Raw genomic sequence first — 27,847 nt, forward strand, 5'->3', positions numbered from 1 at the left:
TTATACATCGGTGCGTTAAATTTTTCTATCTTCTGCCTGTTCTCTGCCTAGCAGAAAAGTGGTTTTTTTAAAAAGGATTATCTATTTAATTAAATAGAAAAGATGCTGCAAAAATACATACTAAGAAAATTGATAACTGAGTTCTATTAATAATTAAAACATGTTGCAAAGTTTTCCATGAGGTGTTGGCCCTCGAGATGGAAATTTCCAGAGCATTTTCAGTTGCCACCATAAAACCTCCGTGAGGGGCTGGGCCTGAACGCGGATGGGAAAGCCTGGTGAGGTGCACATGACAAAAGGAAAGAAAGACTAAGGCTCGGGAGCAGGGCTCCGTGGGGGCTCGGCGTCCTCCAATGTCTAACTGGCTCAGGGACAAGAGCTTAATGTCAGGGAAGGTCGGTCACAACGGTGACATCTATTTTATTTTTTATTTTTTTAAATGCCAGTTTATTATTTTTTTCATACTATATATACATAATTTTTTTAAACATTTTATTTTTTTATTTTCCCCCTCCCCCCTCCCCTCTGGTAACCACTAGTCCATTGTCCATGTCCATAAGTCTGTTTGTTTGTCCTGTTCATTTGTTGCTTTTAGTTTTATATCCCACATATGTGAGATCATGTAATTTTCAACCTTTTCTGTTTGGCTTATTTTGCTTAGTATGATTATTTCAAGGTCCATCCATGTTGTTGCAAATGGCAGTATTTCATCTCTTCTTATGGCTGAGTAATATTCCATTGTATATATATATCACAACTTCTTTACCCAATCCTTTATCACAGGACACTTCAGTTGCTTCCATGTCCTGGCCACTGTGACTAATGCTACTCTTCCACCTTGGCACCACAGAAGGCCAGGAAGCAGAGGAATAACCCCAAACCAAGGCTGAGTCAAGCCTTTGACTGTCCCCCACTAGAGCAGCCCTGTTCAGTCCTCAGGTCAGCAATAATGCCTACTTTATTCTAACTAATTGAATTCATAGCAGATCTGAAACTCTTAATTCTCAAGTTTGAATCTATTCCTCTGTGGTAACCTGGAGTTTGCGGACCTGCTCGGTAAGGCTTCGCTGCGTTCTGGATAGCCTGGAGCTGAGGTGTAGGGGCTGACAAGATAATTCGGCCAGCTCGCAAGTGATTTGCAGCTGTCTCTCCATCAAGCATCATCATTCCTTTCCTTGTTTTCTTCCATGTGAACTTGTGCACAACTTGTTAAAATACTGTAGAAGTAAAAATGAAACAAAGTAAACAAACATAAAAAACCTTAAAAGCAGATTTTTGGAAGAATATTTAAATCCAGTCAATAAAGCCTCATACTGAATCCCACTTTCCTATGATGTAATTGTAAACCGAAAGGAAAATAGCCTCTTGTACCAACGAACTTTGAGGAAACATTAATAATGGCAGTTCAGTCTTGGAAAAACCCAGAGATGGAAAGAAATGGTAAAAGATCTTATGTGTAAATTCGCTCTAAACTGATACTTCTTAAAGCTGAATGTAAGACTTAAAAAATAATTCAAGGAAGAAAGAAGGAAAAAAATTAGTTAAGTAAATGTATTCCTAATCTTTGGAGACTGAAATCTAAGGTAAATACGGTTTTACATGTGACAAAACCTAGGGCTACTTACATACTAAATAATCTAAAATAAAATTCTTGTATCCAACCGTTATCTTTTAGAAATCTTGTCACATGTGATTTTTGCTGCAATAGAGGGGAGTTTGAATAAAGGAGATGAAGAGGAGGATGTTGCTCAAAAGAACAAGTGAAAGAATTGGGAATTAGAAAAACTAACAAAGGAAAAGCCAGAAAAACTAGTAAATCAGTGGGAGTCAGAAGGTGCCACATCATTTTAAATGAAGAAAAACAGGTACTGATAATGAATTCAATCCCATTCAAAAAGGAAAAAAGGCCCGTTGACTCAATTTTGTTTGGCCAGCAGGTGGCAGCTCCTGCTACCTATGTAAGGGGCACGTTCCAGTGTTCCAGTACCAGCTGGGGTGGGCTGTCCTGAGAACTGGACCTAGGCTCTCATTTCAAAAAAAAAAAAAAAAAAAAAAAAAGGCTAAAATTGTATTCCAGTCACTTCTCCACGTAATACTAAAGTAGGAATTTTTCAAAGTAGCTATAATTCTGGGAAAAATAAAAACAATTATCCAGGGAGCATAATAGCAGAAAGATAGCAAATATATGTATATTCCTCCCAAAAGCAATTATCAGTTACTTCTTGAACTTCTTGGAGCTGTGTCTCGTTTTGCTTTGTTTTGTGGTTTTGCAGGTTTTGAACCGTCACAACTCTTCAGTGTACTCTAGGCCAGATCAGGGAATGCCAGCACTGGGCGGATGGCACAGCACTATACTCATTATATTTAAAATGTTAACAAAGACCACTGTGTATTGTTTTCTTCAGGGATGCATATATCTTTCAATAAGTATCAGAAAGGTAGGTATATTGGAAGGCTACAATTACATGCGTTAATTCTGGTGTCTGTGTGGTTGATCTCTGTGCCGCCTTTTTCTTTTAGTTGGTCTATGTCTTCAAGTTTAACGTGGGCTTCTTTAAGGCAAAATATAGTTGGGTCTTGTTTTTATATGCAGTCTAGCAATGCCTGCCGTCCCAATCTGCTATCAAGCATTATTTATTTATGGTCGAATTGAAGTCCACACTCGGCATCTGTTTCCTCTTCCCGCAGCACCAGGCCGTCCTTGCGTTCCCTGACGTGAGCTCGCGGTGGGGAAGGGGCTCTCGTTTCCCTTTGCCCACCCTGAGCCTTAGGCAGGAGCGGCGCCAGGGTTCGGGTGTGCGCTGTCCCCGGTGCCTGCCCCTCCCGGGTCCAGGAACCGCTCTCGGGAGTCGCGGGCTGCGGGGGGCTTTCTGCACCCCCTCCGGTGGCCCGCTGCCCTTTGCTAGCTCAGTGCAGAGGGGTTTCCCGCGCTCTCCGCGCGTCGGGCTTCTGCTTCTACCCCTCCCTCGGCAGCGCCCTGCCCGTGCCTGGTGTGCGGTGGGCTGCTCGCCCTCCTCCAGCCGCAGGTGGTTTCTGCATCTGACCGCCTGTGAGGCACTAACTAGATCTCTACCTGGGCCCTGGGGACAAAGGTTTCCTGCCCCTCCCTCAGAGGTTTGTAGCTTTTGCTTTGTATGACAAAAATCTAGAAAAGTGGACAGATTTTCACGTCTGTGTACCACCAAGGGGCATGCCGGCAGATCGCCCCTCCTGTACTCCTTCTTTCAGGACAACGGAGAACAATCAACAAATGAGTGAGGACTCGGGCATCCTGAAGCCTAAGCTGCCAGGTGGCCCACCCTCAGCCTTTATGGGTTTGTTAAAATTTTCGCTGTTCTTTTTCCTGCTTTCACGGCAGCCACCTCTTCCTTCTGTGCTCTGCCAAAGGTCCAACCTATTGTACATGTTGATTCTGTACCTGGCTTTTTCTTTGTTGGGGTGGGGGAGATGTACTGGGAGACAGATGAACCGAGACTGGCAAAATGCTGGTATCGTTAAATAGTGGTGGGGGATGAAGATTCATTTTCTTTTTCTAACCCTGTATATGTTTGAAATTTTTCCATAATAAAAAATTTTTCCAACAACTCCCTGAAGATTGAAACACTTTAGAGATTAGGCTTAGTATTCTAGAAGTTGCTTCATGATTTTTATTCTAAAATAGAACAGCTTTTGATAAATTGTATTTATAAAGGATTTCACCTCTGAAAGCAGAATATCTGAAACAGTGATGAGGAATTTGGCCTAATAATTAACTCATAAGCTGTGATTGTTGCATTTCCATCCCATGACCTCTGCATTTAGCAATCTTCTTGTTTGCCAATGTTAACTTTAATCATTGTACAGAAGATAATTTTCTTGTCCAATGAACTTTGAGTCTTTTTATTGCCCGCTATTGTGGATACTGGTGTAGATATATCAGTCCTAGAAGAAAGGATCCCAATGATGAAGACATTTTATGAAACATTCCAGCGCTTAATTAAAAGATTGTCCCATTTCTTAAGTCTCTGTCGCTGGCTCCCTTCCCTGTGCATCACCCCAGTGTTACTGCCAGTACCCTCTCAGTGTCTGTCACATGTAGGGTACACCGCTTGTGCCAGGCACTGTGCCTGATGCTTTTACCTTCACACCACACAGCCTCTCTTCCATGTGCACCAGTTCTTTTGTTGACTTCATCTGCTGCTCACCCCGTTTCTTGATTCTAGTGTGTCTAGTGTCTTGATCTTTGTCCACGGCTTGGGGCCACATTTCTAATAAATTTATGGACTTATTCAAACCATCCTCACTTACACCTCAAACAGTACATCTGACGTAGAAAGCACACTACTTATGTCATTCCAGCTGCCATTTCATATCATGCCAGGAATTATGTGCCAAAATATTACCACAGAAAATATTACAGTTGTTTAGTCACGTCCAAGGCCCCAGAGCAACTTACAGTTTGGCAAGCTCCATTCACAGTAAGTGAGCTATATTTTAAAGACTATTTCGCAAATGTATTTGCCTGATTTTAGGGGTTGAAGGAAGGAAGAAAATATAATCATTATTCAGGAACTCATTCAGTCATTCCACCAACATTCGCTGATGGAAGACTTTTGGGCCAACATGTCACTACGCACTTGATTACAAAAAAAGACTAAGACCTAAATATGGTCGAAAGTAATTAGGTTGCAGTGCTAAGATTAAAACCCAGATTAGTGCTAATTTCAGGAAGCAAGAAAATAAAAGAGCAAAGAACATCTTAAAATGACAATTTTCTAAAATGTAACAATTTTCCTAGGATAAATTAAGACAGGCTAAAAACTGACGTTAGTTTGTAAATAGAAGCATCCCATCCACTGGAGTGGGAGTTCACACTCAGCCACGCGTTATATCTCATTTCAAGGCCAACTACACCTGAGGACCAGTCTGCATCAGAGCAGCCGCCTGTTCCCGGCTGCCAGCTCCGGGGCGGCACGCTCGGATCGACAACGCTGGTGTCTCGGAAAACACTAGCCTGCCAACTTGTTTCGGACAGACCCCAACTGCCCCATCCAAAATTATCTGAAGATCCGACATGAAAACAAAATAAGGCCAGTAATGCACCATTAATAAGAGCCCCTACAGTGGCAGTATGGAGACTGAAGCACAAACTAGGGACCATCAGAAGCAAATTCTGGGCACGGCCAGTCCCCTGACTCACTCACGGGCCGGCAGTGACGAACCCTCAGCCCATCCCGCAGGAGTGCCCCTTCACGGCCGCCGACTCCCGGCCTGGGGCGCTAGGTGGCAGCTCGAAGGCTGCGCCTTGACCATGTCACACCCGAGAAGCTCGGGACCCGGGGCGGGAAACCAGAGGAAAAAGAGATCCTAGTGGGGGCGGAGAGGTCCGACAGAACAAACGTCCACGCCCAGGAACTCGGCGAAGGCGCGGCAGCGGACGCCCGCCCCGGCGCTGCCGGAAGTGACCCAAGGCCCGACCGGATAAGGCGGGGCCGCCGCAGGAGCGCGCCCAATCGGGGCCCGGGGCAGGCGGTGGGCGTGGCGGCGTCGGCGGCGAGGCGACGGGCCCGCGCGCCCAGGGGCGTGGCCGGAGCGCGCGGGGCGGGGCTCGGCGCGCCGGGGGCGGGGCCTGGCCTGCTCAGGCGGCGGGGGTGGCCCCTCGCGCAGAGCTCGGGCGTGAGGCGGAGCGGGTCCCGCTCCGACGCCCGGGGCCCGGAGCCTGCAGCCCTTCACTCCCTCCCCGCGCGGCGGCGGCTGGACGCCTCCCGAGCCGCCCTCCCTTTGTTCCGGGCACCGCCCCTCACGCCGCCCTCTCCGGCCAGCGCGCCGTGGGTCCCCGGCGCCTCTCTGCTCGCGCGGCGCCGATGCCGCTGCCCCGCCTGGGCCTGGGCCTGGGCCTCGACCGGGGGGAGGCGGAGGAGCTGCGGCGCCGGGCGGCATGCGATGGGGAACTGCTGCTGGACGCAGTGCTTCGGGCGCCTCCGCAGGGAAGCGGGGCGGCTGCAGCGCGGCGCGGGCGGCGGAGGGTAAGCCCGGGGGGCGGCGCCCTCGTGCGCCCGTCGGCCCCGGCGGGACCCTCGCTGCCGCCAGTGGCTGGAGGGGGCCGGGGCCCGGGACCCGCTGCCCGCGGCATGGCGGGCGTCGGCGGGCGGCGGTAGCGGGCCGCGTCGGGAGGGCCTCCGGGGAGGCGCGGGGGCAGGGGTCGCTGCCGCCGAGCGCGCGGGCCGGGGTTGGGTCTGCAGGGAGCAGGTCTGCCCCGCGTGAGCGGGAGAACCGGCCCCGCGGCCGCCTGGACCCCCTGCGTGGGGCTCGCTCCCGACGGAGGAAGCAGCGTCGACTTCGTCCTCTTCGGCTCTGACAGGCAGGTGACAGTCTGGCTCCACAAAGTGGATGCCTCCCAGGGGTTTTTCCTAGACGTCACGTGGATGCTGGAGTAAAACAAGGTTCCAGGCCGCGAAACACTGCCGGGCGCAAAGACTTGCCGACTTGGTGGCCAGTGGGATTCTTGATGCTGATGACAAGGGTCAATGTGTAGCTCTTTCATATTAATTTTTTGAAATTTCAAGGGGAATGCCATACCCGGATTGCTACCCTCAAGCTCTGTGACACCAGCGAAATCACAGCTGTTCTGAACTTGACTTCTCTTGATTAAAACTTGGATATGCATAAGTTTTTCTACTCACGTCATCAAATAATAGATTTGATGATTTCTTGATTATTTCATTTGTGTGTGTTTTGTTTTATAGGGCATTGAAAAGATTAGAACAAAGCCCCCTGAAGTTAGCTTTGCTGTGAAGTAAATATATCCCAGGAATTCAAACTTAGAATCGAAAAGCTGAACCAAACCAAGCCACTTTGTGTAAGAAATAAGACTATTTTGCACTTTCTGGAACAGATTGCTAAATTTTCAGGATGTGTCCCATTTAACCAACATTGTTAGGTAATATGGGGCTCAGCATAGACAAGTTGAAGCCAAGCCATCTATAATTTGGATCTTTTGGTGATAAAGTCTTAGACATGATTCACTCCTTCGTTCATCAGGGTTTGTGTCAACTTTCTAATACAAAGGAGCTGACGTTGTACAGTGTGTCCTTCAAATGGAAAAGTAAGGACTGGAAAATTTTGTGCCTAGTTTATTATTTTGGATTTCTTGACTTAATAGCTATTTCTGTTACAGGGGAACATGGCAGCTACTTTATCTTCACAGCCAGAGTCACTTAACTTACTCCTAATTTTTGTGTGCAGATGCATCCATATAGTCAAGCTGCTTAAATGGGCTTGCCTAAGGACCAGATACCACAAAATTTTTGGCTTTGTTAATATTTTATCTGTTGTAGGGCGTTAAATTCTAAATAAAAATAGGGCCTTAAACTTAAAAATCACATTTTACGTTGGACTACATTGTGTCATACCTGTGACTTTTGTGCTCTCATGTTGATTTTACAAGTTGCTTTCTTTGGAATATAGCATTAAAATTGTAGATTTTGCTCTCTGAGCACATGAGCTTGGCAGCATAGGGAAGGGGCGGGGGTGGGGGGTGAGATCTATGAATCGGTGTGTGTGAATTGTAGATGTGCCACAGAAAGTTAATAGTTGGATCTGTACTTTTCTGCCTGTGGGCAAAATTCCTTGAACAAACAAGTCCTGTTGAGTCATTGAGAGTGTAGATTGTGGACATTGTCCTCTAAAATCATAGAATAGTGATATTGATACTGTTTCAGTCCATAAACATAAATTTGGACAGTTCCCTTACTTGAATCTTATGATTAACTTGTTTTACATAACTTTTAATATTTTAGGAGCTCTTGGTAAACGTGCAGAGACAGGTAGATATAGTTAATTGTTATTTACAGAATAAAGTTAAGCTTGACCTCTCATTTTAGTTGCTTTTTAGTTTCACCTGGTACTTTTGATTTTCTCTCATCTCTAGATCTAGATGATTAATTAATAGTTTCCGTAAGGGACAAAAAATTTAGGAGTCATCACAAAAACTTGATATCTTTATGCAGGTAGTGACTGTAGGTAGAGGAACCTGGGCCTGATTAGGCAAATTACAGCTGGACATCACAAGGGCGCTTTGTGATCTAGGTCCCGGCCTCTTAGCCTTGTAGATTTCCCCGGGGTATCCCAAAGTCAGATCACTCAGTTTTCACTATCCAATTTCAAAACCTGATTTATTACTATTTTAATAAAATATTAGAGAATTATGGTATATTGTAGAATATCAACTAGTCAGAATATCAATGTCAGTGCTGAGGTTGGTCAGTGACCTTACAACTAACAGTTATTTGGTAGCTAAGCAGAGGGAGGTAGATGTCGTTAAAGAGTGAAATTTAGGTATCTTAATGAGTCATCATCTTTTACTGTGGGGAGTTTTGCCTCTCTACACATGCCCGAGGGCGCCATCTGCCGGCCAATGCTGCGGTCCCGTGGGCGGCACTAGGAGTCTTGTGTATGGACACTTAACTGTGTGTTCTTTGCTTAGTTTTTTCTTTCCCCAACTAAAGACCAAGACATGTTTTGTTTTATTTGATTTTAATCCCAGGTTTAATCTTTCCATGTAATTCCACACAGTTGTTTCAGACGTTCTATAGTTTTATATAGGTATGATCATGTTTTGTATCCTTGATGTTTAATATTTATCAGCCTTTTTGGCTCTAGGAACAAAGTTGCCTTTGGGCCATAGTTTACAATGGTAAAAATGATTTTAATAATTGCCAACATTCGATTACTTCTAACGTGCTAAGCAATGTTCTAAGTACTTTCTTTCATTTATTCCTCATTATGATCCTATGAGGAAGGAAGGTACTATTAAATACATTATAGGTTGAGAACTGAAGCTTAAGAAATTTACTTTGCCCAAGATAGCAGAGCTGGGACTACAGCCCAGGTCACTCTGAATTCAGAACCACTAATTGGGCCCTTTATTCTGCAGATGTTTATTTGGTTGCTATCATCTCTCAGTGTATTATCTTGTACTTTGTCACTGGAGGATTTTATGCATATATGTCAACAACTTGGCTCTTTATTCTCTGTGATAAGCTGTACTTTTCATGAAACTGTGCAGTTGATCTCTGCAACATCACTTTTATCCTCTTGTTTCTGTCTGGACATTCTTATCCTATCTGCCTATTAAATTTGGAATTTTTCTGTCTTTTCTTTGTTTAGTTCCCTCCTCCTGAAGGAATTTCATCTATGGCTATGGTGTTTCAACCAACACCATTTCACGATCTCATGTCTTCTGAGCAGATGTATTTTCAAAGGTTTGGCACTGTATTTTCAGTTGCCTACTGAAGAGAGATGCTTGGGTGCACCAAGGCCCCCAAAGTCAATCTGCCTAAAATGTCTGATATCTGAGTCCTAGTGCATGTCTAAAACAGTGCATTCCCTTCCCCCCACGTTCCTCCTCCCTCTGCTCCAGGTGCTCCCCAGTTCCTGCAACAGCTTCTGTCACAGCCCTCTAAGCTACAGACTTCAGTCCCCTGCCTCTCTGATCAGCTGTTTAATTTCTCCTTGGTACATACTGAGCCTGTTTCCTTACCCTCTGCTTCTGCTTCAGACATTGTCTTTCAGATGCTGGGCGCAACTTCCCTCCGGTTTTCCCTGTTGTAACTCGCACACTTGAGTGCGCCTTCCCTTCCCGTCACCGGAGTTCGGCTTTCTGCGCCCACACCGGATCGTGCATTCCCTTGAACAGTGTTAGAGCAGCACTCTTTCTCCTCAGCCTCTGACGTTGTTTTCCTTTGTGACACTTACCGTTGTATTCTTCGCAGACTGAGTGTGTGTTAATTTGTCCGTTGTCTGTACCCTTGTAACAGCATCTCAGTTCCATGAGGTCAGGGACGTTGTTTCGGCTATCCATGTGTGCCCAGCACACCAACAGGGCTTGCCACACAATTGTACTCGTTAAGTATTTATGGCCGAGTGCATAGGCTGTACTTATAGATACTTACAGGGTAAAGAGTGAAATATTTAATATAGCTTTCAAGGCCTTACGTTGTCTATTCCATGCCCACCTTTACCCCTCATCTGTGTCACACTCTTCCTTGAATCTGTTTTTACGTAGATGGCTCCTATTCACTCATCTTTAGGATGCCAGATCAAGGGTTATTTCCTACAGAAGTCTTCCCAAACCATCTATGCAGGGTAAGTCCTCCCGCCATCCTGGAACTATCTTCCTTTTCTTCTGAGCACTTCTGAGGTTCAGTTATACCAGATAGTGTGATTATTTGGTTAATGCCTGTCTTCTCAATGTGAAGGAAGGAATTCATGCCTAGTTTTGCTTGCTATTGAATATCCAGCTTCAAGATATGTGCCTAGTACATAAAAGATGTTCAGTAAATACTTGTTGGCAGAATTAGTGAGTACGGTTTCTTAAATATATCTTGATCTTTTCACTTTCCCTTGCCTTTGGTATCTGCTGTTCCTTGAAACATTCCTTTTCACTGCTTGGGGGCCTGGCTAATTTCCTCCTCCTCGGGCTGATTTTTAATGACTCTCATTTGAACATATCCGGTTATTAATTCACCTCTGTGTCAACTCTGTTAGACTGTAAGCCTCTTGGGTGCGTGGGTCAAAATTTATTCATTTTTGTATTTCAAATATGTAGCTGTGTCTCTCATTCAGTAACCCGGGGAAGTTAGAAGAATTAGAAGGTTCAGTATCCCACACGTGTAAGTGACAACAGTTTCTAAGAGGAGAGGGTGGCCAGCAGCAGCAGGCGCTGCTCACAGGTGCGGAGGACGCATGAGGGGCACTGCCAGGCGGCCGCGCGCCTGTCCTCTGCGCGAGGGCACTGGCTTTTTCTTTAACCCGTGTTTTCTGTCTTCAGCGTGTTTAAGAGGAAGATCTTTCTCTTCCAAGGCGAAACAGACACTTCTGAACGTCCATTCTTCCTAAATTTGCGGTAATATCATTACTTAATTTACTGCCTATGTCGATGCTGTCCCTACCTGAAACTTGAAGGGCCACCCATCGAGATTTGAATGATGAAACCTTCATTGAAGTATTTGATACTAATTGAAAAATGAAGTATACGTCATTTTTATTGTAATAGTTTTTGCCAGGAATCTGATTTGTAACCTTTCCAATCTTTCGTTAGGAAAAAAGAGTCTTGGGAAGCTTTTAATTTTTAATAGGCTTAGGAACAATTTAGTATGGTTATTCATCATTTATTTGTAATGTCGAACAGAAAATATAGGGAAAGGCTTTCCTATTTTTTTTTTTCGGACATTATGTAAGAAAATAAAAGGAACAGTACCAGTATAGCATTTGTGAGGATTTTTCAGTTATCTTTTACTTAAGTCACTTGAGTGTAAAAGAGTAATAGCTGCTGTGCAGAATAACACGCAGAAGCATAAAAACCTGCATTTTCAGTCTATTCTTGTCAGGACTGGGTTTATCCTTGGTAAAAGGTGGTGCTGACATCTGCCTTGCTACATAAGCACACGTGCAAGAATCGCTCTGTTCCACATCACTGTCACACTCTTCCGAATGCCTTTCCGTGCCAACCGCCACTCCAAGTGTGAGCCTGTCCTTCCTGCCTCCAGCGTCCTTACACGTCTGAGTCTCTGCTTCCACATCTTCAGCCGCAGCAGAGTGTGGACACGTAAACTTGCTCTACCTCGTTTGGAGACGGCCTTAAGGGACACAAGGGTTGTGTATAAAGGAATGTTGAGGGATGACTTTGGGGAACTCTAAACTAAGAAAGAGGGAGGATAGACTTCTGTTTTTATAATTCATTGCTCTTGCAGCCTCTCGGTTTCAGTTTCTGTCGTAATCAATATACCTGAGTATACACACATGTTCTTGCAGGGACTGGCAGGTTGTTGCCCACCTGGTTTTTCCCCTCCCCTCCCCTCCCCTCCCCTCCCCTCCCCTCCCCTCCCCTCCCGGGCATATGGCTGAATTCATGGAAGCGAAATGTACCTCTGCTCTGACTTTAACCATCCTCTTCGCAGCTCAGCTTTAGTTTATGTGATGCTCCAGTGTTCTTAGTGGGCTCTTCCAGCCTCTTTCCGCCCCAGGCATTTAGATCTTACTTGAGTTGGATGTGCAGGGCAGGGATAGCAAAGGGAGACATTTGTGCAGACGGCACCGGGGCTGCTTCTGGGGCTCGCCGTCAGCGGGAGGCGTAAGTGACGGAACAGTGAAGTCACACTGCCAGCCTCGACCGGGACACTTACTAGTGCTGCACTCTAGTTCATGATTCAGTTAGATCACTCAGTAAGCCCGGAGGGGACAGGCCTGTCATTCAGGGGGAGAGGAGGCAGTGGCACTTGAAGTGTGCATCCTCACGTCAGAGCACCATGCTCCCGGAAGGCTCGGCTCGCTTCTGCTCGTGTTTGACGGGAAGACGGGAGAATGGGGCACTCGCTGCTTAGGGTCAGGTACTGTGTTTGTATTGGACACGTTCCGTGATGTCTTCTGTCTGGAATGGTAACACCAAATCGTCTTTTACCAGCGATCTCTAATGGGCAGTCAAACTGCTTTGCATCTGTTAGCAACTAAAGTTTTTCCAGGAAAAATAGCACCTATAATGTCATCGCTCTTTTTATTCTTCATGATGATAACAGTTTTGTCATGATAACACGGCATCCCTTTTGACTGAACACATCTGCCCCTCCACACGCATGTACACGTAATACAAAAGGTACTTAACTGTCGCAACCCCAGGGGTCTTCCCGTCTCTTAAAGGGACGCTTTCTGTCCAGGATTCCCTGACATTGCAAACTCTCAGGTGGAAGAAACGTCATTAACTTACCTGCAGATGACACCTTCGTACTGTCAGGAAGCAGCGGTGATTTGAAACGGCGTCTCATGGGGCGAAGGAAGTGAAGCAGGACTGTATTTGGTCACCGAGAAGACAAAGGCCATGAGAACTCGCCCAAAAGGAATACACAGCTTCGGCAAAGACGACGACGTCGTTAACGAGGCTGCTGACCTCGGCTGGGTCGTCAGTTCAGATGGGGACGAAGCCACGACACCGGAGGCGGCCGAGGCTCGGCGGCGCTGGAGGACTCGGGAGGGGTCGCGACAGCGCTGCGCGTCCCCGGGGGCCGGGCGAGGGCTGCCCGGGTCAGGCCGCGGGGTCGCCGGGCGCCGCAGCCACGCCACGGCGCGCGGGGGGCGGGGAGTCCTGTCCCCCCCAGCGCTGCCAGCTGTAGCGGGAACCCTGTTATAAGTGAAAGTCGTAGACCGGCCCTTCCCGAGTCAAGGAGGGTGGGTGGCTGCGCCCTGCGCCCGCCTCCACGCTCACCACGAGTGTGCGTGGCCCCGCAGAGCAGGCACAACGCACACCGCCTGCGCGGCTGTGTGTGTGTTACTAGCAGGAGCGGAAGAGGGGGGTTAATTTTTTAAAGTATCAGCTTTCTTGAGAGATGATTGACACAATTCTAAGATATTCGAAGCGTATATCATGGTGAGTTGAGATAGTATGCGTTTTGAAGAGAAAGGTTGGGAAAATGAATGGGTTATGGCGTCGTGTATGTGCATTACTGCTGTATCTGTGTGGGCTCAGGGCGACAGTAAGAAGCGCCGAGCTTTGTGTCAGCACCCCCCCCTCGTCCAGAGGTAACTGCTGTTAGTGTATTGGCAGAGCCCCTTTCAGAGGTTTTGGTGGTTTGCATATGTTTAACGGAATTGGGAAGATACTCTTATAAATCACACGTTAGTATTTTAACAGAGTATTTTTCTTGATACAGTAAAAATAAGATTTTAAAATTTACTCATATTCTGTTTTATGTAGCAAATATAACAAATTATTCAAGTTAGTAAATATTAGTACAAATAGAAAAATATTTGTGGACTAAACTAAGTTTAAAAATCTGGACTATTCTTAGACAAATTTGGTGATTCTTTTTATAAACATAAGGCACTTATATGTTACAGAATTTAAAGTTGCTCTCGAGGAAATATTTTTATCCGATTAATTCACTTTTAAGATTAAATGTGATTTTAAAATTGTTTTTCTCTTTTTCTTCCCAGATCTAAGTATTTTAGAACATGCTCAAGAGGTGAGCACTTAACTATAGAGGTAAGTGGACTCTTCAGTTTGATTGGATAAAAGGGCCTTAAGGAGGAACATTTTTTAGTATTATTAAAGGGGGAGCTGGACCTAAATTCCTTTTGGGCTCTTTGCCTTTCCCTATCATTGATGCCAGTGGAGAGGGAAAGAAGTGGGTGGTGGGAGGGGTGAGCAGGGAGCGGTTTGCAGAAGGCCGAGGGCCTGTTACAATAGAATTGCTGCTGCTGCTCTTAAGAAGTGGTTGTTTCATGTCACCCGCCCTGTACAACTTGGGGACAGGTGGTTCTGTCGGTAACAGTGAGTCTAGAGACAGGTGGGCGCCCACCCTAGTGAGAGGTAACAGCAGAGGCAACAGGTTGGTTTAGGCTCGCCGTAGGGCCACCTGGGTCACTGTGTATGTAAAACATAGAAATGGAGTCTCCGTTTACTCAGTCCCCGCTGTGTGCCAGCTGCTCCACCGAGTAGTTTATGAATGTCTTTGCACAATTCTTACTGTGCTCTTACTGAATGGGTGGCAGTCCCCCCATTTTATGGATGAGAATCAGGGGCTCAGGCAGGTGAAGAGGTCAGGCCGTATCACACCGCCTGTAAGTGGCACAGTTTCGATGCCTAGCCACAACCACCTGGCTGCAAAGCTGGAACACTGCACTTTACTGCCTGTTTTATTAAATAAAGAAGCAAATAAACCAGAAATTTGTTTTTTAAAAAATCATGAACCAGTACAGAAAAATAAGTTCAAGATAATAATTTGAAAGTTTTATGTAATCCCTTTAGATTCCATATTCTCTAAACCTTTTGAATTATTTGCTTTTTGATCTTTAGACAACAAAATAACATTAACAAGAAAACAATTTTTCTTTCAAATGGTTATTTGTCAAACTATACTTAAAAATATTTTAATGGTATAATTTATAGTAATGGCTTTCATTAAGTGATTTACGTTCCTGTCTCTGGAAGGACATCCTGCTGGGAGTAGTGACTGCCACCCAGTATAGGTTCAGCTGACAGTTACACGAATGGATAGATAAATAAATATAAACATTATAAGAGAAATTCTTGTTTGGGTATCTTTAGTCCCTGTTTTTTGAGTAATTTTCCTTCTTATGACATAAAGTATTTATTGTGAATTCAAGTAGAAGATTCTGGCAGTGTGGGTTCATACATTTGTATGAAATACTCAATTCAGGTAAAAGTTTTCTTGATAAGTTTATGATTTATGTAGATAATTGCCATAAATTTTTTTCATGGGAAGTTATAAATCGAAAAGGTACCTTCTCTTGACCATCTCGTTGAATGTCTCAGATGAAATGATGTATGAAAAGGCTTAAGTGTCTTACAGATACAAAGTACATTATTTTTGTGATGAAAACAGTGACTTTTTTTGTGGGATATGTACCTTAGACAGATCTCTCCTAACACTTCCTTTCTTATTCTTTCAGTTCGAGAATCTAGTAGAAAGTGATGAAGTAAGTATCTCCATAGTAGTGCAAAATCCACATTGTTCTCATTACTCCTCTAATTAGCGCAACAATTAATTATTTTTAAAATAACATTAACTTCATTTTCTTTTATTTTAGAATTTTTATATTTTGGTTTTTATTTTTACTTTTTAGTCCCTTAATTCCTTATTTTACTAGTTTATCTTAACAAATAATTCAGAAATTTTCTAATGTGGAACATACAATGCTGTATATGTAGCTTGATTCATGTATAAGCATTGGTTAAGTATAACATACGTACCAGATATGCGAAGCGGGTTTTTAAAGCACTCTTCAGAACACAGGACCTTTAGAAAGGGGTCTCTCCCACCTCTTGCCGTCAGGCAGGTGAAACGCCTCGGCAATTCGGAGCGGACCCATTCTGTGACACAGGTTTCCTGGACTTCTCTGAGTGGAACTTACACCGGTGTGAGTGGGGAGGGCGCGGCTGGCATGTCGGATGCCACCCTGGCCCCGGAAGTGTTCGTTAGGGAATTGAGGGTGTCCAGCAGCTCACTGTTAATCAAGCTGGGGGTTCAGCTAAATTTTGCCTTTGCTTTTAGTTTTAACACTTTTAATAATGGAAATTGTTTACTGTGATTAAAATAAATAGAAACTGTTTTTGATGAAATAGAATTTTTATTGGCTTGCCTGAAATGGAATTCAGCTAATGAAAAATTTTAATTAATTAATTTTTTCATACAGGGGGAAAGCCCAGGAAGCAGTCATAGGTAAGGTGTTTTTCTCTGTTTGAACTGCAGGTGCTAAGAATCCAGACTCTGCCATTTGTTTGCTTTGAGGCATTTTACCTGTCAGGTGGATAGACGGAGGTCACAAACGTGCTGTGCCCACTCTGTGTCCCGGGGCTGTGCCCAGGTAGACTGTTTTAAGGAGATGACAGCTGGTGGGCCCTCGCAGGGCTGGGTCGTGGGGCGTCAGAGGGAGGGGCCTCCAGACGAGGAAAAGCAGTGAGTGCCGCGGGCGAAGGCCTGGAAAGCGCACGGCCCACATCTCGCTTCTGAATGCGTCAAAACTTCACCAGCTGAACACGCAACATTTGTATTTTATTTTATGTAAGTTGTACTTCAAAAATAAAAAAAACAACTAAACAGAAGGGAGGCCTGGAGGAGCAGCTGCGTCAGCCATGGCGGGTTGAAAGCACGCGGCTCTCGCACCCCGTGCCTGCGGCGGGGGCGCCTGGGGAGCGCGCGGCGGGTGGTGGGCGGAGGGCTGAAAGGCGGGCGCGGGAAGGGGCGGCTGGGCACGGCCCGCAGGGGGCCCGAACGAAGGGACGGGGCTTAACGCCGCGTTGCGTTGGGTGCGCAGAGGCCGCCGACTCTCCGGGCGGACGGACGGACGGACGGACGGACGGACGGACTGCGCTGCGCTGCGCTGAGCGGTGAGCGCGCGGGGGGTGCGGGCGCAGGGCTCAGACCGGCTCTGCCGCGGGGCGCGTGCCCGACTTGGGCATTCCCTGAGTCTGTCCCCCTCGTGCCCCTCGCGTGTGGTCTCCGTGTCCACTTTAAGGTCGTGTGAGGATGCCAGGCGGTCAGTGCGCGTGCAGCACGGAGAGCGCCCGCGCCCCGTGAGCGCGGGGTGCGCTCCGGGTGCCGTCCGTTCCGTTTCTGCGGTTTTGGCTGACATACTCCTGAGAGAGGGGGGGGCGTACCTGGACACAGATGCTGGTCAGAGGAAGGGTTTCCTTCTTTCCTTCTTTCTGACCGCCCCCCTCCCTCATCCTCCGTTCACGTGGAAGAGAGGTGAAGACAAAAAAAGTAGGCCGAGGAGGAAAGGGATGCGCTGATGGGTGCAGAGCTCTCCGGAGTGGGGGCCGCAGTGGCAAATGAATCTGGAGTGAGGTGTGGCAGGCGACCGGCAGCAGGTTAAGGAATGCCACCTCTTTAGAGCAGAGTCCTAAGTAAGAGGAGGGGTGGCTGGGGTTCGAAGGGATGGATGGTTGATACTCCGTTTCTCATACTGGGGCAAAATTGACTTTTAAGAGAAAGGAGTGTGAATAAAGAACTTAAGGAGTGTATGAATTCGGAGGCCAGGGTAGGATGCGCGAGGCAGTTCACCACGTGTAAGTGAAGCGTTGTTGCTGGGGCCGAGGGCCAAGTGGGTGCCGGAGTTTCTCCAGCAGCTCCCAGCGTGGTCCTTGGGCACCGAGGAAACTGGGTGAGCGGGGCTGACGGTGGCAGTGTGAGAAGGTACGTCCGCCGGCGAGAAAATAGTCCAGATCCGCCGGCGAGAAAATAGCCCAGATCCGCCCCGGTGTCCACACCGGGTGCACGGGGGGGGGGGGGGGGGGGGCAGGCCAGGGCGCGGTCGGGGCCAGGGGGCTGGCTGACCTTAGGGTGCGCATTTGGGGTGTCATCCGATGGCCAAGGCACAGCCAGAGCGAAGGTGAGTGAAGCTCTCGCTTCTCAAAAAGTGGTTGTGGTGCTAAAACACTCGTACTCAACTTTCTACCCAGTGACCAGCAAGTGTTAGAATGTGCTTTTTACTCTAGTGCAGTTATAGCATCAAATTGCTTTAATACGTTTTTTATAGTAAAATTTCAGAATCATTGGTTTTGTGAATGTTTCATTTGGACTCAGACTCATCAGAAGTTTTTTCCTTTCTTTTCTCGCTCATTTTTCTCTGTAGGCCTCTTACTGAGGAAGAAATTGTTGACCTAAGAGAGAGGCATTATGATTCAATTGCTGAAAAACAGAAAGATCTTGATATGAAAATTCAAATGGAGGTAAATAGTCCTGTATGTTGCTTACACACATGTAATCACACAGCGTCTGTTTCTAGGACGAAGTGGTGATGAACTAATATGCTGCATAGAGTCGCTGGGCTTATGTTTAGGTGTATACAGATGAAAATTAGTTAAAAGTTTAAAAACTATAGTTTGTTTAGTTTGGTTTAATTTATCAGAAATCATATGCTTCCAAAAAAGAACATAATACATTCTCCTAAAAATAATATCTTAAGTCACAAGCAGGGTATGTGCACCTTTGTGTTTAAAGCCAACTTTAAAAAAATCACTATTTGACAATAAGTGGGTTTTTTTTTAAGTCTTTTTGTTTGTCTCAGATTTATTTGTTCTTAGTAAGTGAACCAAGTACTTTGAACAGTTGTAAATGTTATATTTATTTTAATTAACAGAATGAGTTATAATTACAATACATAATTTATAATAGATAACATTAGGCTAGAGATAAAACTTTATGTTGAAATTTGATGCTTAAATTTTATTTGAAATGAAATAAATTAACCCTAAAGTAACATGAATGATAAGCTATTATGGTAAGAGCCTAAATTCGAAAGTAATTTTTGAACAATGTGATGGTAATAAAATTCAAGAGACAGGGATCAGTGAGACATGAACTTTGTGAAAGCTTGCTTCGCCTCAGTAGGTGGTGCTGCTGCGATTGGCCTCAGCGTTAAAAGATTTTGGACTTAGGAGGAACAAAACCAGTAAACGGGGCCAGGCGACAGGCGCCGCACCACCCGCGGAGAGTTCAGATCACTGCACGGCCTAGGGAAACCGTGTTGTAGTTACGTAACTTAGATGCTGCTCCCTCACTTCTGTTATGCTTTGTGGAGATCGGTTTTTAATAATTGATTTTTTTATTTTATAAGTAGAAGCATTTTTAGAGCAGGTAGACAGGTTCTGATTTTGGTTAACCCTTATTGTTTTGTTCATGTACAGTTAGCCTTACAAGAAGAGAAGTTAAGACTAGAAGAAGAAGCTTCATACGCTGCACAGCGTGAAGCAGCCAGGGCAGCCAAGCAGCGAAAGCTCGCGGAGGTGAGGGGGGCAGACCCCGGCGCACGCAGGCTGCTTTCTCCCCGTCTCTCTGACAGACCGTAGCTGGGACTCTTCCCCCGAGGCTCAGGGGCTGCTTGTGTACCAGCGAGGGTCTTCATGCCTGTGCTTTTAGGAATTTGAAGGCAAATTAGTTGCCTTTCTAACAGAGAGAATAACATCAAATTCCATGCATGATACTGAATGCTGTTTCGCTTTAGGGAAGCAGAAGCCAACTCTTGTTTATCCCAAAGATCAATTTTAGTTTTCTAAAATCTACTGTTCTTTTGGAAAAATAAATATACTCTTGGACAGAAGCAGTACAAGGGTAGCCTTTTTGGTTATTTGGTTGACCTCACAGGTTGCAAGGACCTTGTCAGTTTACGATCCCTTATTTTATTTTTTTTATTTTTTTATTTTTTATGCCTACAGCACCTGGTCTTTCTAGGTGGTCTCCCATCCAGGTACTCACCACGCCCGACCCTGCTTAGCTTCTGAGATCAGATGGGATTGGGCGTGTTCAGGGTGGCGTGGCTGTAGACTATGGTTTATTTTTGTGAGTTTTTAAAAAAAGTTTCTTGAATCGTTGGCATTCTCTTACTTCCTGGAATCGGGTGAGCCGGACCGTCTGCTCCACAGGGATATTGTACATTCACATATTCATTCTTGTGTCTTTGGGAGGGCAGGAGTTTGGGTCTCAAGGAACCTTTGGCGTGTTAGCAGAGAAGGTGGCAGTTCCCCTCTCTCACTGTGTGCTAGGGTGACGTGGCATCACCACAAAGCAGGCGGCGGCGGACAGCAGGCGCTGAGGAGCCCTGGCTAGGTCGGGGACTGTTCTGAGCGGAGCAGGTGTTTTACCTTGTTTAACCCTCGTGACAGTCCTGGGAGGGGGGGGCGTGTTCAGCCTCTGTGTGGTAGATGAGGCCGAGGGACAGACCAGTTAAGTACCTGCTTGGGATTCCACAGCTGATAAATGGCAGGGCCAGCGGTCTGGCTCCGCGGTGCCCAGCCGGTGTCCTCAGTGTCTTCCTCCACGTTCTGCCTGGGCGAGCTCTGCTGTCCTGTTAGCTGAGGTGAGGTGGCACAGAGATCATGTCACATGCAGCTACTGCGACTTAGAGAAACATAAAAATCTTACCTGTCATATTGCTGTGTGATTTTCTGTGTGACCTGTGTCTTTTATCTCTCTCACATGTGTGTGTGTGGTGTGTGTGTGTGTGTATTTCAACACAACAGTTAGACTATATGGAAAGGATCTTTATTTAGTAAAATTCTAAATAGTGGGAAAGTTAAAAAATTAAGTCACCTTCTACTAAGAAATAAAAGTATTTTTCTGGTTTTAACTTAGACAACTCATTTTACTGTGTTAATTCTCTACGGCTTGCCTTTTAGCGACCGAAAGCATTGCATATGTAGCATCTTTGGGTTTTCTGGGTTTTTTCTTCCCTGACTAAATATCGAGACAGGAGCGTGTATGGTCTATACAACATATACCAATACAGAAGATATATAGATACATGGAAATTCATTTGATTCTCACAATAGCCCTGTGAGTCTGCTCGGGCAGTGTTACCGCCTCTATATTTACAGATGACGAAACAAAGTAAAGGACATGCCAGGGACACACGGCTCATAACTCCCAGAGTTGTAGCTCTGCCAGGCCCTCTAAATCCTTTGCTTTTATTATTTCTGAGTCCACTCTGCCAGGCCTTTGAGATCTATGCTGCTTGCTTCACCCAGAACAGAACTTCACATGCTGTTTGAACTATTCCATTCCTGCCCCTCACCCTTGCAGGTACTAAAACCTCAGCTGGAGTAAGGATGCTGAGGATGTACATATATACATAGCTCTGTTTTTGATGTTATATTCTGAATATTCTGACTAGTCAAGGATTCTATACTGATAAATTGAGAGAAATTCTACCCATGAACAAGAAAATGTAGAAGTGAACAGTGCCGACTTTCAGAAAAAAGACTTCCAATAGAGTAACTTAAGTTTTTCTTTAGAAACTAGAAAAAAATACATTCTGGCATTGCACGGATGACAATAAGGAGTACAGTTGTGTCACGGAGTGATTTCGTGTCGCTCTCTTTCCAAAGCAGGGCAGGCAGAGGGCTGTGCGGCCGTGCCACCCCTCCAGGGATGGGGAGTGTCAGAGGTGAGTAGGGGGCGGCTGCCCTTGGTGACGAGTGGTCCCCACAGAGCACGGCTCCATTCTGCATGTTGTGTATGTAGTCACATTTGTGCGTTCCCTAACACCGTTGCTTCTCAAAGACACTGTCTTGTGAGAACACTTAGAACACTTGCTCCCTCTATGTTGGAAAGCGATCTTCGTTAACTTAAGTAGAATTTATTGCATTTTAAGAGTGGTCACATCTTCTGTACAGAAAGCGATCCAGTAGCACACCACATGCCTTCGGACGGATCGTGTATGCCGCGGTCGTTCGTGTTTTCCTCGGCCCCTCTCTTTTCTTACAATAACGTTCACGTGTGGTCATTTTTGGAAAACACATTTCAATGTCACATTTCCGTGACTGTTTCCCACTCGTGCCAAGAACCCTGTCCCTGCCACATCATTGTTAATCCTTAAAGCTTTGCAGGTTTGACATCAGGTTTAACCAAATCTTATTTTCAGTTTGTTGCTAACATTAAGAAAATTAAGATATCTTTTCATTTGGTTATTGTAGTTGTACAGTAATTATGAATTCGTGTGAGATAGACCTTCAGGTGAAAATGCCATCATTAAAGTGTGCACTATGTTATGTCTATGAATATATAAAAAAACAATTTCACTTTTATTACAGTTCAGGACCAGAAGACGACTCTGAGTCTTGTTTGAGAAATATAAAGTCACAGTATGATGTTTTCCGAAGTAGTAGTAAGTCTTTTAAAATGCTGTGTGTACGTTTGCGTTTCCTTTGTACCACGTCGGGTGGGTGATTGCTGGAGATCCTGGCCCTGGATCTGGAGGGCCTGCCCCTGGTGGTACTGTCAGTGGAGAGCCTCCCACCATGCAGTAGCATCTTTCCTGTCTAAAGGGGCAGAGCAAAGAAGAGTCAGCGTTTCTGTAGATTCACAGAGAGCGAGTCAGGACTCTTGTTTCTGCTCTGACCATAATCCCTCCCCCCGCACCCCCAGAGGGAGGAAGGGAAAGTGGGAGGAAGCAGTGTGAAAGTGTGCTGCTTTTAATGATTACAAATTGATCTATAAGGTTAACATGCTTTTCCCTGTGTTTCAAAAGTGGAAACTCCCGCACTTGCCAGTCCAGTAGTGGCTCCTCATGAAACGTGACGGCTTTCATTCGTTTTATCATTTTTACCTTTTCAATTTTTTAGCCTCCCTTTGCAATTGACCTTTAAAAATATTTCCTAGAGTTCATCAAATTTGGAAAGTTTATAATTCATTTAAATGTGCATGTTTACTGTGTTGCTAGGTGTCAAAATTATCAAAAGAAGGGAGAATCCTTTTATCTATTCTTTACGAACTTACCAATGTAATGATTTTATTATTTTCTGTGACAGTAAAAGAAGTAGCAATAACGGGGAGATGATCACTGCAAAACGAACGTCTGGTCAGGGGCAGGACGAGCTGTGTAACTGTGTTTGGTCTGCATTCCAGGACTCTCGTCAGATGCCACCGTTTTGACGCCAAATACAGAGAGCAGTTGTGATTTAATGACCAAAACTAAGTCGACTAGTGGAAACGATGACAGCACATCCTTGGATCTAGAGTGGGAAGATGAAGAAGGTATTTTATATTCACAATTTTACCTGACAGAGTTTGGTCTGTGTTAATTTATAGAAATCAACTTGGTATTTTGAAATGGATGCAAGGCTTTGAAAAATCAGTATAAAAATTTTTTAGATTCTTATTGTATTAGTGATCATTTGTTGATAAATAAGAAAGTTGCTTAATTTTTAACATTTCTGAAGATATAGAAAATAAATTTCTCATTTTAAGGTTTTTGTAATCCAGCCCATTGATCCTGATATTAATAGGAATTACTGTCCCCAGTAAGGCCACATGTTCATTATAAGTTAGCAGTTCGTTAGTGTTGGGTAGTACGAAAGCTGTCCACAGACTCGAGTTGGAATTAGCCGCCTGACTTCCTGGCTACAGTACTGTAGATAGGGTTCTTAACCTCTCTGAGACACAGTTTGTCCACATAAAAAGGGAATAATAAAACTAGTTTAAAGGATGGTCTTGTGACTGGTGTGTCCTCAGCGCCTGGCACATACTAGGCAGTTAATACATATTTGAACACACAAATGCATAAACGTTGTGAGGATTAAATAAAAGTTCTGAAAACACCTGGGTATCGCACATCATCAGTGCTCAAAGTTACAGCTAAAATGTGGATTTTTAAAAAAAAAAACCTTTTTCACTGAGTAAGGCTCAGTTTTCATTTTCATTTTAAGAAATAGATAATCCAAAAAGGAAGAACCAGTTATAGAATATAGCACTTTAAGAAAAACAATACGCATTAAATTTTTCATAGAATTTTGAGATAGAATGGACCTTGGGTATCCTCTGGTCTAGCCATTTGTTTTATCAATGAAGAGACATACGTAGGGGCCTTGAACAATCCTATGGTTGCGTTAGCTCACTGAAGTCTTCTTCCCAAACACTGCTTCTCTACCCTGTGCTTGCCGTTATTACAGTTTTGGATTCCAGTCAGCGGGCTTTAGCTTATTTATTTTTTATCCTCTTGTTCAATTTGATCTTAAGCCTTTCATGTCTTTTAATTCCTGGTCCTGTCTTCCAGGCCATATGGTGATCAGATTGTGGATAATGACGTTCCAGGTCGTTATTCAAGGCGTTATCAGAATTATTAACCAGCTGGATCGAGGGCAGAGTCTGCTAGAAGCCTGCCTGTGGGTCGGGTGTACAGTCCAATCAAATGCAAACCCACAGAACTATATTAGCAGCCGACTTGTATTTTTGTCTATCAGAATAACTTGCTCTGCTGAGTTGAGTCTTTGTGATTTTTCAGGAGTGACAGACAACAGCGAGACAGACTTAAGTATTCTTTTATGACTGAAGGATTTGGTTCATTAAGGTCAGAAAGCAAAATTATTGAATATTTCCCTAAGTATTCTCTTATAATCTCTGTTCTTATAATCTAGTCCTCGACTTTTAATTCTGTTACTAATGTTGACTGTACACTTACAAATTCAATTTCTATCCTCCTTCCCTCCTGCCACTAAAATGACATTTTTTTCTTCCAAGACTTTGACACTTTCAGGTCACTGACCACTTCCTTTCTGTTCAGAACTAGATCCAGGGCAGGGCGCCCTTGCGGCGGCCCTGCTCTGTCGTGCTGAGTCAGGGTAGAGAGGGCACAGGCCTGGGAGCCAGGCTGGCTGGGTTCCGGCCCTCGCCACCTGCTCTTGTAGGGCACGTGCTGCGCCCGCCCCACCCGGTTCCCCAACCGCGCGGTGGCGGGTGATACGCGGCTCGTTCAGTCAGTCGATGCGCAGGGCGCGCAGAGAACAGTGACTGGAGCCCGGGATGTGCCGGAGGAGCGCGTCCCGTGCTCACGGTCATCAGGACCGGCGCCGGGGCGGGCGGGGTTGGCAGGTACCCCGATTCGGCCAGGTAGGACCAACGGCGATCGAGGCCCTCCATCCATTCTGTTCTACTCACGGCTCTTGAGAAATGCCCCCCGATTGGATGGCCAGCGTGGCAGCGGAGCGGCCCTCTAGGGTCAGACCCCTGCGGTCGCTGGGGGCGGGGTACCGCGGGGGGCCTGCGGACGGCCGCCCTGCCGCTTACTTCACCGGCGAGACCGTTAACCTGGCGAGTGTTTTAAGATAGCTTTTTGACCTTCACCGAAGCTTTTACTACCTGTGCCCCAATACTAGGAATGCATCGAATGCTCCCCATGAGAGAGCGTTCCCGAACCGAGGAGGACATTCTGCGGGCGGCGCTCAAGGGCGGCAGCAGGAAGACGGGGAGTCAGGCCGCGTCCGCTTCGGACGATTCCAGCGGCCTGGAGTGGGAGAGCGACTTCGTGAGGGCCGAGGCAGACGACAACGGCAATTCCGAGTACGCCGGGTTCGTGAACCCCGTGCTGGAACTCTCGGGCCCCGGCACGAGGCAGTGCGGCGCCGACCAGCAGAACCGATAGGGGGAAGGCCGGGACCCTGCGCGGCGGCCACGGCCAGTGTCGCAGCCGAGCAGGGGGTGCGGCGGCCGGGCCGAGCCCTCTGTGCGGGGGAGGGGAGGGGCGGGACCCGCAGGCGCTATCCGGCTTGCTTCAGAGTTAAGTGCAATTTTCTCATCTGCCTTCTGCTTCTCAAACACAATTTAATGGTTCTGTCATGTTATCAATTAGGTTTATTTTAACTTTTCCTTATATCATTCCTGTTTACTATTCATAGACTTTCACTTTTAAAAATAGTTGTTAGTTTTACTTTTACGTTTTCCTAAGCTTATTTCAGGAGGTAACTATGAAACTGTTGAGGCGCTTTGTGTTCCTGCTCAGCAGATGGGAGGGCAGCAGGAGGGGCTGCCAGGTTCAGCGTTAGCACGGGGCCTCCATCCCAGCGCCCTTTGTTCCTGGGACTTAAATTCTGGTATCTGATAGTAAGCACAGTGAGTTTGCGTACATGACCCTACAGACGTGCCGAAGTATCATTTTCTTTCTACACTTACGGTATATCCTAGTATAATCATGTTGATTCAGTGTGAAACAAAGGATATCATAATAGAATAAGCTTTCAAAGTTTGGACACTTAAATTTGGTAATCAAAAGTAATATTGAAGAAAGTAAATATACTTAGGTTTTTCACTTCCTTTTACATGCTACTATTAATGCATATCGACTTTAAGTTAATTGGTGTATTAAATTTCTAGGTGTCATCTTTTTTTAAATTTGTATTTCCAATGACTGGACTTAGAAAGATTTTACACAGAACATATTCTCTGTGCATGCTTTAGTAAGAAAGGAAAACCTAAAAAGGTAATACGGGTAAATAAAATCCTTTTAAAGTAAGTAATATCCTTTCTGGTATGAAAGGATCTGTTGATTTTATTAAGCTTTCCTTTGCCTTGTAATACAAGGTGCATTCATGGTTTAGAACTAAGCATATCAATATATAAAACTACACTTTGTGATATACAATGAAGTCTTCTTTTCTCTAAAGTTTACGTATCCACCTGAAAGGCCAAGGATATAAGACACTCCCTCATTGCTTGTCTTGATTTTGCTGAGGAAAATGATTTTAGTAAGCAGACTCTTGATTTTTCCTTAGTGTTTTCATCTTTTCTTTTTCTTGCAACAATGACAGTGCATGTTCTCAAAAATATAGGAAGGCCCAGATATAAATAGTAACTTAAAGTTCTTGCTGTACTTTAAAAAGAAAAATCATGTGGTCCTTTCAATATTTGAACAGCGAGGCAGTAATATCTATAGTTTAATCTCTTTTATCGCACAGAAATAAAAACGATACTTTAAATATGTAGACATATTAGGTAATGCTATTATTCATGTCTGTCTTATAATTTAAGTTGTAGTTATGTCATTGGAAATATTTTAAAGGTAATCTACGTTCACGTTGCCTGTGTTACGCTTTTTAAAGTTTGTATACATCAGATGTCTATTTTTGGTTTGGCATAAGCTAAAATTGTAATTTTTGGGGCATTTTGTTCATAAAGAATTTTTTGAAGGAATGGTAACTTCTTAAGGATTGTGAATAAACACATTTTTACATTAACAAACTAATTTGTTTTACTCCATAAGCATGTAATAATTCAGACTCCTGACAAAATTATTTTATTAAACCTATGAAGACAAAAAGGACTGAATTAGGAAAGCAGGCTGAAACTAAACTTCAAATTATTTGTGTTTTAACTGCTAAGAAAAGAACATTGATTTCCTTTATATGTTTATAAAGCACACTAGAAATATTCAGCAAACACTGGAGAACCTTACTGCGACCGGCGGGTGCTGGAGACGCAGCGAGAAGACGCTGGTCTCCTGCTTCGGTTCTGGAGGGAGAGGTGCACGTAGATGAGAAAGCCTCAGGTCACAGTTAGGAGATGTCCAGGATCATGGGACAGGGCCGCGGGGGCCGGGGGCTGCTTTCGGGAGGTCAGGGGAGTCGCCCCTGAGAACGTGAGTTTGAGCTGAGACTTCGTCGCGCAGGAAGCAGCTGGGGAAGCGCCTGGAGCGGCAAGTAGGAGTCGGTGCGACCCGGCTCCGCGCGTTCTGCGTGGGACAAGGCCGCGTATGCGGAGGCGTCGCGAGCGGGGGCGGAGCGGTGCGCGGGGACACCGAGGGGCGGTCAGGGCGGTGGGCGAGCCCCTGCGGCCGCGGGCCGGGTGCTCGTCACCTGGCGTGTGCTGGCGAGCCCCCCTGCGAGCCGCAGGGTGCAGTGCGCTCGCGCGCACCCGGGAGCAGCCCCCGGAGCTCGCGTGTGGAGAACGGGGCGTGCGAGGGGACGTGGTGCCCCGCGCCGTGGCGCGGGCGACGCCGGCGGTGGGACCGCGGAGCGGGCGGTGGGACCAGCACGTTTTCCTGAGGGGCGAGGGGCGGGGAGGGGCGGAGGCCGGGCTGGCCGCGG

The 27,847-nt window shown here is 45.7% G+C and overlaps 1 protein-coding gene and 1 pseudogene across 6 annotated transcripts; one reads left to right on the forward strand and one right to left on the reverse strand.

Moving 5' to 3' along the window:
* The first annotated feature begins 5,627 nt into the window (after positions 1-5,627).
* On the forward strand, positions 5,628-27,006 carry AP1AR (adaptor related protein complex 1 associated regulatory protein). Of its 6 annotated transcripts, none has more exons than XM_016144855.2 (10): positions 5,630-6,005; positions 13,966-14,014; positions 15,445-15,471; positions 16,189-16,214; positions 18,130-18,226; positions 19,184-19,282; positions 21,380-21,438; positions 22,085-22,158; positions 22,899-23,027; positions 25,118-27,006. In XM_016144855.2, the coding sequence occupies exons 1-10, from the start codon at positions 5,923-5,925 to the stop codon at positions 25,408-25,410; spliced, it is 936 nt and encodes a 311-aa protein (XP_016000341.1). In that variant the 5' UTR covers positions 5,630-5,922; the 3' UTR covers positions 25,411-27,006. The 6 variants fall into 6 exon arrangements, with proteins under 6 accessions (XP_016000344.1, XP_016000345.1, XP_016000341.1 ...); XM_016144856.2 differs by having other exon boundaries at positions 5,631-6,005; positions 21,383-21,438; XM_016144857.2 differs by having other exon boundaries at positions 5,636-6,005; positions 25,145-27,006.
* On the reverse strand, positions 19,703-19,821 carry LOC118612571 (annotated as a pseudogene).
* Positions 27,007-27,847: the final 841 nt, after the last annotated feature.

The sequence above is a fragment of the Rousettus aegyptiacus genome, unplaced genomic scaffold, assembly GCF_014176215.1.
Source record: "Rousettus aegyptiacus isolate mRouAeg1 unplaced genomic scaffold, mRouAeg1.p scaffold_m13_p_16, whole genome shotgun sequence".
Lineage (NCBI taxonomy): Eukaryota > Metazoa > Chordata > Mammalia > Chiroptera > Pteropodidae > Rousettus > Rousettus aegyptiacus.